Source organism: Bos grunniens, chromosome 10, assembly GCF_055505025.1.
Source record: "Bos grunniens cultivar Pamir isolate PY7600 chromosome 10, Bosgru_T2T1.0, whole genome shotgun sequence".
NCBI lineage: Eukaryota > Metazoa > Chordata > Mammalia > Artiodactyla > Bovidae > Bos > Bos grunniens.
Genome location: NC_141174.1, coordinates 87,694,660 through 87,707,132, shown reverse-complemented (window position 1 = coordinate 87,707,132; position 12,473 = coordinate 87,694,660). Strand labels below are relative to the sequence as shown.

Here is a 12,473-nt window from a genome sequence, read left to right as displayed (position 1 = left end):
TTAATCCAAAGCAAGAAACATTTTCAGCTATATTTTAACAGGATTTCTTCCAGAAGAATTACAAATGGAGTCCAGAAGGTTTGGGGAGTTTATATTAAATCATTTCTTGAAAATTCTAATCACTAGAACTTGTACTCTTGTTTTAAAGATAGAAGTCTCTGAAACTTTAACCCACTATTGAGTCATTGTAATTTATTATAATTTTCTAAAATCAAATATAAAATTTTGACATTATTACTGTGAATTTCTGATGTTTTGAAATTAAGAAATCTTATGCAAATACTTGTTCTTTGGGATCAGAAAGTCAGTCTAAATAACTATTCCTATCTTCTGAACGTTTTTTCCACCTGGACTCTTCCTATTCTTGGAAAGTATCTTTTCCTAGATTATAACCTGTTCAGATTCCATGATCCGGCTTGGTTGGCCATGCTCATGCAGTGATCGTAGTGATAGGGGTGATGATTAGAAGGAGGCCAGCATTTATTAAGCATCCCCATGTGGCATGTACTGAATTGAGCACATTACATGGATTGATTTAGTCTTCAGACAACTCCATTAGGTATACATGTTGTCTTTATTTTACAGGTAAGGAAACCAAAGGTGAAGTAACTTTAGCCCAGAATCTCAGAGCTGGCCAAGTAGTGATGGTCAAGATTTAACTAGGACACCAGCTTCTAGTTTCTGGTGGTAGCACATTAGGGTATGTGGACCAACTCTTCTGCTGAAAAATGCGAATTAGAATACTTTTAAAAACCATCTCAAATACACTGAAGAGCTAAAAAGACAACTGGAGATTCCCAGGATGGTTTTCAGAAGGAAACCTACAACAGAGGGGAAAATAGAATGTTAGAGTACCAAAGCTACTTATTCCTGAGGATATTTTCCTGTATTGCTGAGGATATTTGTATGTGTTGCAGCTGTGAATTGATAAGGGGGCTCCCTTAAGGCAGAGGGTCTCAGAGGAGATCTTCCCCATACTATGCTGGAAGCTTGAAGAGCCCCCTACCCCACCAAAAGCAAACAAACAAACAAACCAGATCCAAAGCTGCTCTTCCCCATCCCAGGGAACAAAAGAGCAACAGGAAGAAAAAGAAAAAGGGGGAAACTTGTGGCCACAGACTAACTCTGGCACAAATTTGTACCCCGGATGTTTGTATATGTGACCTGAGTTAGAAAAGGAGCTTCACGTTGAGAATATTGTTTGAAGTAGACCCATCAACCTGAGGCCTCAGAAAACCTCTGCGAAATTTTTTTTCCATAAACAAAAACTGTAAAGCAAAGAAAACCAGGCCCACAAAGAAACAGAGCAAACCAAAGAACCAGCAGGAAAAAGGTTGCAACAGACTTTAGATCACAAATTTTAAAAGTGACATAGTTGATATGAGAAAGTCTCAAACAAAACTACTAGATAAAAATGAAAAACTCACTATTTGGTAGCATGTTGAAGACGAGAGAGAATTAGTGAACTGGAAGATAGATTGAGTTAGAGCAGTGTGACTGCAGAACCCTGTCTAACCTGAATGTTCTACTATCCACATAGTGATCTTGCCAGCTTAAAAAAAAAAAAAAATAACCCATTGTTTATGATATTGATATTGATATATATATATATATATATATATACATTTTTTTTAACATACTGTTGTTGTTTTTCAGTCTCTCAGTCATGTCCAACTTTTTGCAACCCCATGGACTACGGACACCAGGCTTCCCTGTTCTTCACCATCTCCTAGAGCTTGCTCAAATTTGTTTCCATTAAGTCCGTGATGCCATCCCATCGTCCTCTGTTATTTCCTTCTCCTCCTGCCTTCAGTCTTTCCCAACTTCAGGGTCTTTTCTAATGAGTCAGCTTTTGGCATCAGGTGGCAAAAGTATTGGAGCTTCAGCTTCAGCCTCAGTCCTTCCAATGAATATTGAGGATTGATTTCCTTTATGATTGACTGGTTTGATCTCCTTGCAGTTATTACCTACTAACCTAAAGTTTTGTGCATACTTTGTTAATTTTCTGAATAGCCTAACCCTGAGCAGAAATTCCTTCATGGGAAGAAGTAAGGGATGGGATGTACCAGATATCGTCCTGCTTTTGACAAGTAAACCCTAGGGTCTTGTGTTATGAGAGAATGTAAGTCGCTCAGTTGTGTCTGACTCTTTGCGATCCCATGGACTGTAGCACGCCGGGTTCCTCTGTCCATGGAATTCTCCAGGCAAGAATACTGGGGTGAGAGATTCCCTTCTCCAGGGGATAGTCCCAACCCGGGGACTGAATCTGGGTCTCCTGCATTGCAGGCAGATTCTTTACTATCTGAGCCACCAGGGAAGCCTGTTTTTTGTTATAAGTAGAGACAGTTCTGGAATGAGTTAACTAAATCTGGGTCCTAGGTTAATGCCCAGTCACAGCAGTAAGTGGAGGGATGGAGTGTGCACGCCATCTTGGAGCAATGCTCTTTTAGATCCTCTGGCTTTTAAATCATCACCACTCCTTAGTGTTGTCAATAAGAACAGACCAGAGTTTTCCCTCTACACTTAAACTTCAGTGCAGAAGAGCTTCAGACAAGAGTCGTATTTTTCCTTTAAAAGCTTTCCATACTGGTGACAAATGTCATGCCAGAAAGTAACCTAGCTTTTGCTTTTTACCTGAAAAATACTCATCACAGATCTCTCAATAGTGTGGTACCTGGCTGTTGGCTTTGTTTTGTTTTGTTTTGGAAGGAAGAGGACAGAGTGGGCCATCTTGGCTTCAAGTGTGAGAACAGATTTGAGTTGTGCAGTCTTAGGCCATCAAGTCCTGGCTCCATAAATTCAGAATGTATTGCTGCTGCTGCTGCTGCTGCTGCTAAGTCGCTTCAGTTGTGTCCGACTCTGTGCGACCCCAGAGACGGCAGCCCACGAGGCTCCCCCATCCCTGGGATTCTCCAGGCAAGAACACTGGAGTGGGTTGCTATGTATCGGGACTCATCTTGTACCCAAGTTAGTTTCAGCAGCCTGGACACATTTTTCTAGTCCCTACTACTGTACGAATTCTTGAGGGCAGACCTGTGGAACCGGCTGCCTGCTATGTGCCAGGCATGGTACTGGATGTGAGATAAGAACCCTCCTTGCCTCTTAGAAACAGACCATCAACTGGATGGTTACAACTCAGTGCAATAAATTAATGTGAAAAATATGAAGAGCGTTTTAAAGATGTACAGAGGCAGGGATTCATAATTCAACCTGAGGAATGAGAAGGAGTTTTCATCTAAAAAGGGTGGCCATTGAAGGGTGGCCTTAGAAGGGCCCTTTCTGTGCACTAAGCAGAGATGAGAAAGGCAGATCGTCCCATCTGTAGGAAACAGAGACATGTTTAGTGACTGGGGCCGAGTTTACTGAAGATTCACCCAGAGAAATAACTTTCTAAAATGAAGGTCTCCCAGAGCCACCTCCAGAGATTCTGATACTGGAAGTTCATTTGTAATAAGCACCTCAGGCAGTTCTATGATGATGAGTCCAAGGCTGTATTTTGAGAAATACTGACCAGGTCAAGACTAGTGTGTGGCTCTTCTGACTTACAGTTCAGAGGGGCCGTTTGACAGAAAAGAACTTCGGTTTTGCAGTCAGATGTACCTGGTTTGAATCCTGGCTGTGTACTTAAATAATACATTTAGTATTTAATCCATAACTCTACACTTTGGCAAGTCATTTAATCTTACTAAACCTCAGTTTTTACATCTGTAAAATGAGGGCAATAATACTTGTCAGGTTGTATGAAATGTAGAGGATACAGAGTATCTAGCCCAGTGTCTGGGACAAACTAGGTGGTCATTCAGTGGTAGCTATTACTATCCTTTCCCAGTAGGTACAAATTAAACCTCTCTGGCCTCATTTGCCTTGTTTTTTAATTGGGGATGATGAATAGTACCAGTCTAGTATGGGTATTTATGAAAAGCACTTAGAACAATGCCTGGCACGTGGAAATTCTTCAGTAAGTGCACAGAGTAATGACGTCATCGTCAATGGTGATGATGATGGCGTTACTCCTGTAACTGGCTGGCTGATTCCATATGGATGCTTCCGATTATGAATGGATCTCGCTAGAATTGGATAATGAGTTCATTCAGATATGACCATGGAACTTGAAAAGTGATGGTAGCAGGAATTAGAACATAAAAAAAAAGTATGAGGGGATTGGAATGACCATGTCTGTTAGCGGCTTGGAGAAATGGTCACATGACTCTCGGCCCTTGGGAAGAATTATTCTTGGTAGGAAAGGTATTTTACAACTTAAATAAATAAAGGAAGGGAAGTAAGACAATCCATCCTGCTATCTTAGGGTAGGGCTTTATGTAATTTTATGGAAAATGGTCCCAGGAGAAGACAGTAAATATACTGAGATAGCCTGGTAGGTGGGAGTGGGAAGTCGGTTACAAAGTTCGGGTCCCAACTAAGCCAACTCACCTGAGAGTATCTGGCCCACATCTTCCATACCCCTGGTGTATCCCCTGCTGGTGAGTGGTGAATGCCCATTTCTTCCCATCTGCAGTGGACCAGACTCACCCTGACTCCAGTTACTACCAAGGGTGGCTCATGCAGGCTTTTAAAGGACGATGGCTATGGTGACTTCCAAGAATTCCAGGGATGGTACCAAGAATAGTGTACGGTACTGGGGGCCAAGAGGTATGGGTCATGATCCTAGCCCTGCCGTTACTAGCTCTGTAACCTTAAGCAACCATTCCATCTCAGTGAGACCTCAGTTTCTCTTACTCATTTGTTCATGTGTTCGTTCAGAAGACTCCTGTGAAGTACCTTACTGAATGCCAAATCCTGGAGGCATAGAGAAACTAGGCAGCAGCCACGCCACTATGGAATTAGTCTGTTGAACTAGAGAGTGTGCAGCTAATTGTTAGAACAGGTATTTTCTACATATCTTGAATGGAGGACCACGAGTCCCAAAAGGACCTTTCAAACTGTTCCCTGGATTATATCAAAAAGAAGCCCGATAAATGGGATAAAATGTTGAGCAGTAGGTGAATCTGGGCAAAGGAAATATGGGTTTTCTTTGTACTAGTCTTAATCTTAAAAATTTCCTACAAGTTTAATATTAATACAAATAAAAATTTTAAAATAGCAGAATTCCTAGTGATTCAGACCCATCTCTCAAAATGCAAATACATGATAATATTATATAATGTCCTGTAATTTGTCACTCGACAGCTAAGGCCACTGGATTTGGTTTGAGTTCAAGTCTCAGCTCATTTACTAGTTTAGGACTTTGCCTTATATCCCACGAATGTGAGCCTTCATTTTCTTTGTCTTTAAGATAACAGTTTCCCTCACAGGATCTTTTTGAGGATTCAATAAGATTATATCTAATATATCTGTATTACCTATACAATTTCTATGGATTATCTGTATAATACACATACATATAAAATTGTTTTTCTGTTCCTAATGTGCTGTGCAGATATTGGTGACTCTGCCTTAGCTGAGCTCACTTGAGCATATGTGTTTCCTGGAGTAGCTTACGTCAACTCACAAGCTCCCTTCTGTTTTCTTTCAGCCTGAAAGAATTTCAGGGGAGCAGTATGGAATTCATTCTGATGTCTGGAGCTTAGGAATCTCTTTCATGGAGGTATGTTAATTGCAAATAGATGCTCTTATGTATATCTGTACCGATATATTCTATTAGGAGAAATGAAGATTTGAAAAAAAACATTAAACTTCCAGTGTGTTATGTGTATATGTAAACAGAGGTTAACTCAGTAGTCCTTACTTTGATACCCTTACATCACTATTCTAAAGTGCTTTTTCTCACAGATCACCTGTGTAAAACTTAGCTGGAGTGCTTCTTAAGAATACAGGTTCCCGGACTCCCATCAAAAGACCAGTTAAATACACATCTCTAAGAATTAGCATTATTAACATGTTCCCAGTGTGATCCTTATGCACATGAAATGTGGAGAACCTAGAAATTCCAGAAAAAGTATGTGTGATAGCAGCCTTGTTGGAAGGCATATATGACTTGTAGAGGTGATTACCTTATTAAAGAGTACAGCCCTACTCATTTGGATGTATAATTTCTATATGTTTGCATAGAAAGAAAAAAACCACCTTATTCCAGTTAGAATCATATCACGTGTTGCAGAACAGAGTATGAAATGATTTGAAGGAGGATAGGTATATGTACGTAGCACAGTTTTAATGTATCTCTTTACAGCTGTATTTAGAATGGACTTTATTTTAGTATGCTACATGTGCCCCCACTAGAACTTTGTGCTAGGGTTTCTGTACAGTGATTGTTGATCTATAAGGAAATGCGTAGAATTTGTATTAGATGGAGACCTGCCTCAGCATGAATTACAGCAGTATAGAGCCTAGATATCCACTAGTGTTTCAAGTGATGTATCTTACACACTTTGATTCAGATAAAAGAGAACTCTTTAAAACAGTAAAAAGAACTCCTTAAATAAGATCATAGATAGAGTTGCAGTCACAATTCCATCACTTTTTTTTTTTTTGGTCAAATGCTTTTTCTGTGATTTTTGCAATGCATGAATGCAGTTGAATTTCTAAGGAGATATCTTCAGAGTCAATTCACCTGCACTATAGAAAGAAAGCAAAAATATTCAGTGTTTATTGAACCATATTTTTCTGCTTCTTCATGAAAGGGGCTCTAAGAGGAAATACAGTATATATGAACAGCTGAGAGATTGGCAGTGCTGGTGGACAGATGCTCAGAACTGAGTCTCCCAACAGAATCCTGAAGGGCGTGTCCAGTTAGCCTGTCTCAGGGGAAACTAGTACCTTTGATTTGTGGAGCTCAGCTCTAGCTGTTACATAATTACCCTTTGTATATTTTAAATCATTGTCATTGAGTATACTTGATGAAAGACCAGATATAGTGTGGAACATTTGCGAGGTTGCACAGTATAAAGATAAGAGTCCTAGACGGAATGGAAGACCTGGCTTGCAGGTATAGCTTTGCACCTGGTTTTCTAGGTAGCCCTGTGCAAGCCCCTGTGCTTAACTTTGGGCCTCAGTTTCTTCTGCTGCTAAATAATGATCTCTAAGCCCCTTTCCAAACTAACATTTTATGACTCTAAGCAGTCTGCTCTTGCCTTTCTTTAACTTTCTGCAACAACTCTAGAATTGTGTGACTTAAAAACATGCAGAGGCATAGCAATACTGCCAAACAGGGTAACTAACAGATGTAAGATTTAGAGCACACCATTCCTTCCTTTCATATTCATTTCTTCATTCCATGTATTGAGCTCCTGCTATGTCGAGTAGATAGGTAATGGGGATATAGTAATGAAGGACACTCCATCCTTGATTCTTGTGAAGTAGCATTTGGTGAGGGGGGTGGAGTGTTTGGAAAGGATACTGAGTATATAATTTATATATATAAAAGTATATAATACTTTTATATATATATAAATACTTTTATATATATATAAATACATATAAAAATATATATATATAAAGTGTATATTAAAGTATATAATACTGAGTATATAAACAGAAGGATAACTGAGTATATAATTTTTCAGGTTGTGGTAAGTCCTATGGGGAAAAATGAAGTGGAGTCCTCCTTTCCGATAAAACAGCCTTTGAGCTGAGACTTGAATGGTGTGAAAAGAGCGGGCCATCAGGCAACAGCAAATAATACAAGAGACCTGGGTTACTTGAGTGGAGTTAGCAAGGGAAAAATGGGAAAAAACACATTCAGAGTGGTAGCCAGGGGCCACATCATATGCAGCCTTGTTAGCCATGGTCAGAATTTTAGATGTTACTCTGAGAGTAAATTATCTGAAATATGTTTTCACAGGATAGCTGGGTGCTCTATGGAGCACAGAATATAGAAGGACAATCATGGAAACAGGGAGACTAGTTAATATAGGTAGGTAGATAGATACTTAATAAATATAACATTTATGTTGCATATTGAAATATCTGTCTGCCAGCATTTTGCTGAGTGCTCAGGATACAAAGATTAATAAAAAGAGACTCTGTTGTATAGGAAGGGAGATTGCCATTGATGTATTTGGGATTTTGTTGATCATGTTCATTTATCCTGGAGGTAAACTATTAAATAGTCTCTAGAAGACTGAAGGAAACAGACTCGTTGAACTTATAAGATTAAGGTGTAAGGAACTGTGTGAAAAAGTGTCGGCAGTGAGTGTGAGACACTTGGAGGCCTGGAGGAGCGCCTTGGCTCATGCAATAACGTGGGGAGTAGAAAAGTACCACTGGTCAAGAGTGAGGGCTGAAAAGAGGTCAGTGTTTTACTGCTCCCTGCGTTTTAAAATAGATCCTGAGGAGCCAGATGTTAGAAGGAGGAAGAGATGGCCTTAGAGGATGTAAAGTGCAGTGTGATTATGATCATCATGAAGAGTTGTTGAGCACCTCTGTGTGTGGGATACTTAACTAAATGCTTTTGAAAGGAACTATGTGATCACAGTCTCTGTATTCTGGGAGCTTATGACCCAGCAGACACGCAAGTGAGAACAAATGACCGAACACAGGTGGTGAATTAAGTTTTTAGAGAGAAGAGTAAGGCCCTGGCATGTGCCTTATGGGTTTCCCTGGTGGCTCAGTGATAAAGAATCCACCTACCAATGCAGAAGGTGCAGATTCAATCCCTGGGTTGGGAAGATCCCCAGGAGAAGGAAATGACCACCCACTCCAGTATTCTTGCCTGGGAATCCCATGGACAGAGGAACCTGGCAGGCTACAGTCCATGGGGTCACAAAACAGCTGGGCCATGAGTTAGCGACCAAACAGCAACAATGTGTTTTATACCAGATTCATTTGGGTACAAAAATATGTGATGTGAAGTAGGAGTCGGAGGCTTTGAGTCCATAGATGAGAAACTGTGTGTGAGTCAATAAGGAAGAGAACCCCAAGGTTCTTTTTTTCTAAGGAGCAGATGTGATAAGAATATTACCTGAAGGGATTGGGAAGTCAGCCCAACAAAGGCGCTTAAGGACCAATTTCTTTGTTTTCATCATGGTGTGCTAGGAATAGATGTGGTAAATCCTGTTCAGAATCACTGTAAATGGAGAGAAGTATGAATCTCAATAGCATTTTAAAATTCAGAGTAGAAAATTGTGTCCTGAAACATAGTTAACATCTTCAAAGAGTAATTGCTTCTCTACTGTTTATCCTCACCTTTAAAAACAAGGTTCCCTTCCTAGAAACACACTGTAGAGAGTAGACACTTTCATTCATTCAATAATTATTGTTTAAGCACTTATCATGTAGTGAACCTTGAAGAGTGGAGCACACTAAGATGAGGAAGGCTTGCCTGTGATAGAGAAGACAGACACTTAAAGCCCAGAGCAGTGTGACAGTCATTAGTGAAAATGAAGTACTCTGAGCCACAAAGGTTCAGGCGGGGAGAGCAAGACAGGTTTCTCAAAGGAGCTGACAGTTGAGCTTGGTTGTCTTAAAGGGAGTTGCCCCTTGGAGAAAGAAGGAAGAGATGGAGGAGCGCTTCCCCATCCCCCAGCACCCTCTAAGGTGGGATCTTTGTAAACCTTTCAGGAGAGAGCAGATGTCCAAGTATGCAGGATCTACCTACTTGTGTGGATACCTTCCTCAAAATGTTTTGAGTCAATCAGTTTATTCCCCTAGAGTACCGGGTGGTAAAGAAACACGGGGGAGGACTCCCCTGGCGGTGCAGTGGATAAGAATCCACCTGCCAGTGCAGGAGACATGGGTTCGATCCCTGGGTTTGGAAAGATTCCACACACCACAGAGCAGCTAAGCCCATGTGCCACAGCTACTGAGCCCGTGCATCCTAGAGCCCGGACGCCACAGCCACGGAGCCCCGTGCTGGGACTTCTGAAGCCTGTGCGCCTGGAGCCTGTGCTCCGCAGCAAGAGAAGCCACCACAGTGAGAAGCCACGAAGAGTGGCCCCTGCTCACCACAACTAGAGAACGCCCATGCAAAGCAAAAGACCCAGCACAGCCAAAAATAAACAAACAAAAGTTTAAAAAGAGGCAATGGGATAAGAATGTGGGAAACTGAGCAAAGGAATTTTCCTGAAGTTACACAAGAATCAAATAGAGACAAAATGGGATCTAGAGTTTTCTTTCCCTTCTACTTCTACCTAGCACCCTCCCGTAAATTCCATAAGATCCCTGAGGGTTTTGGTGACTCAGGAGTCAAAAGGCTGCCTTCAGTGCTTTAAACTCCTAAAATACAGGTTCACCCTTGCCTGCCTTCTTCATACTTCCCTCCTCTTGTTAATGTGCTGTCACAGTCCCCATGGGGAGTCATAACAAGGCCTCTCGCCACACTCTTCCATAAAAGATGATGCTACATGCCGCTAAAATGTGCCATTTAAAAAGTCGCAGGTACATCTGTGCCTTAAGCACAGAATCTTTAATATCAGACTGTCTTTAATCTAGCAGCAACACTGCCCCCATCTTCTGTCAGTTCAGTCTCCCTCTTTCTGTGAGATAAAATGGGTCTTCTCCATGATTTTGTTACCTATATATAGCATTTGGAGTTGGCTGAAATAAGATAAGGGATGGAAGTTATCCTTAAGAAGGGAAGAAATGAGATGATTCAGCTTAACTAGAGCATGGTGGTTTTACTAAGATATGAAGATTTCAGCCCCTTTCTGTGTTTTTGTTTCTGATTTTCAACTCAGACCTTAAGATGTGTTGTAGTTCTCCTCATGTGAATTATAGAACAAAATAAAGGTCATTGCCATGTAAGGGGTTTATAATGGGGAAAAGAACCCACATGGAATTAACTGCTCTTCTTCCTTGAGCCTTTATGACAACAATCAGCATGAAAATGAAAAAAAAAAAAAGAATTGAGACCACTAACAGGCGTACAAAGTGTCTAAACAAGGACAAGCTGGGAAGATTGATCCTGCTCTAAAATACTTGTTTGACTCTCGTAGAGAGATCCCACCGATTCAGTTGACCGGGTGATTTTTAGGACTGTTCACCCTTCTTGCTGCTCTTTAAAGACTTCAGGGCTACACTTTAGAATGAAAAAGAGTGTGTCCACAGTAAAAACTGATGGTCTTCATTCCTAGGGGCAGGGAGCACCTAAAACGCTTTAGGGCAGGGTTTCTTCGTTTCAGTGCTTCTCTCTTCTCCCACGGAACCAACGGCTTGAGAGTCCCACGGTTCTTTCTCACTAATTAGTTACCCCATTCGTACTCTTTTCTTTATTTATTTTAATCGGAGGCTAATTACTTTACAATACTGTGATGGTTTTTGCTATACGCTGACTTGAATCAGCCATGGGTATATATGTGTTCCCCATCCTGAACCCCCTCCCACCATTCATACCCTTGTGTCACCCGAATCACAACACAGATCTGTAGGAGGGAAGTAAGCAGTCATATTTGGAAAAGCTGGACTTTTCAGCTGGTCCTAATTGGGTCAAAAAATGAGTCAGCACATGCCCTCCTCTATCCTCGCATTTTTAGCGCCCAGAACGAAGCACACACATCTAAAAAAGGCACCAGGTCAGTCGTCAGGGTTCTTACTCTGAGTGTGCTATCCAAGTACATATTTTGGTTTGTGATTCTCTTTGGCCGGCTATTATAAACTTACTAAGGTCGGTGGTGAATAATCTGACAGGCTTTTCTCTAGGAGTCAGACTGAAAGCCCCATCTTTAGCACCTGCATTTTGCTCTTTTCACTTGGGTCCTCCTCGCTCTTTCTGCCTTTGTTCACCTCCTCTCTCCAGCAGTCTCTTGAGTCCAAAGCACAGAACAGTCTGGCTCAGTGTGCTTGGTTAATTGGAGTGTCATCCCGTCCTCTGAGACCCCTCTTCAGCATGATCACTGTTTTACTGAAGTGGTCTGAATGATGTGTTAAATGATGAAAGCAAGGTCCGTGGCTTAGAAAAATGTCTCTAGATAGGTGAAGAGCACATTCAGAGAGTCACACAAGGTCATTATCATCAAAGTAGCACTGTCTTCTGAAGATTTGATGGGTTGTATTGTTCTGACAGAGTTAGAGTTTTTCTTGTGAGCTTCAAAACCACTTTAACCATGTTAAAAATATTCAAGGAGCACTATGCCATTCACTCTGTGTGGAGTATCATTTTCTTCTTCTCCCCAAGATACAATTTAAATACCCATCCTTTATGACACCAACTCATCTCTCCAGCTAAAAGTAATTTCTTCTCCTGACCTTCATCTACATCTTCCTTGTGGCATGAGCATTTTTCACTTTGTAGTATATTAATTTATTGCTATGTCATAGATCCTTATGACAGAATTTAAATCTGATTCTCTCGTAATCTCCTGCCCTCTCTAGCACAATTTCACTGCCCTAGTGGTTACTCAGGAAATCTTTGGGGCTCAATTTTTTCTTACTTTCATAATGATTTTAAAGTAGTTTCTGAAAATTAAGGTCAGAGTAAAAGTTTGATGAAGTCTTTAACGTAAACACTCACAAACATTTGCTGAACGGATCACAAGTGTTTTGAATATGAAGACGAGTTTTGACTCAGACCTAGATTC

The 12,473-nt window shown here is 40.8% G+C and overlaps 1 protein-coding gene across 4 annotated transcripts in view; it reads left to right on the top strand.

Annotated features, from left to right (window-relative positions):
- MAP2K5 (mitogen-activated protein kinase kinase 5) overlaps positions 1-12,473 on the top strand; it is a 282,322-nt gene that overhangs the window by 170,523 nt on the left and 99,326 nt on the right. For all 4 annotated transcript variants that reach the window (XM_086322839.1, XM_086322837.1, XM_086322838.1 and 1 more), the window contains exon 16: positions 5,534-5,605. In XM_086322839.1, coding sequence (XP_086178965.1) covers positions 5,534-5,605 — 72 coding nt within the window. The remainder of the gene's footprint in view (positions 1-5,533; positions 5,606-12,473) is intronic.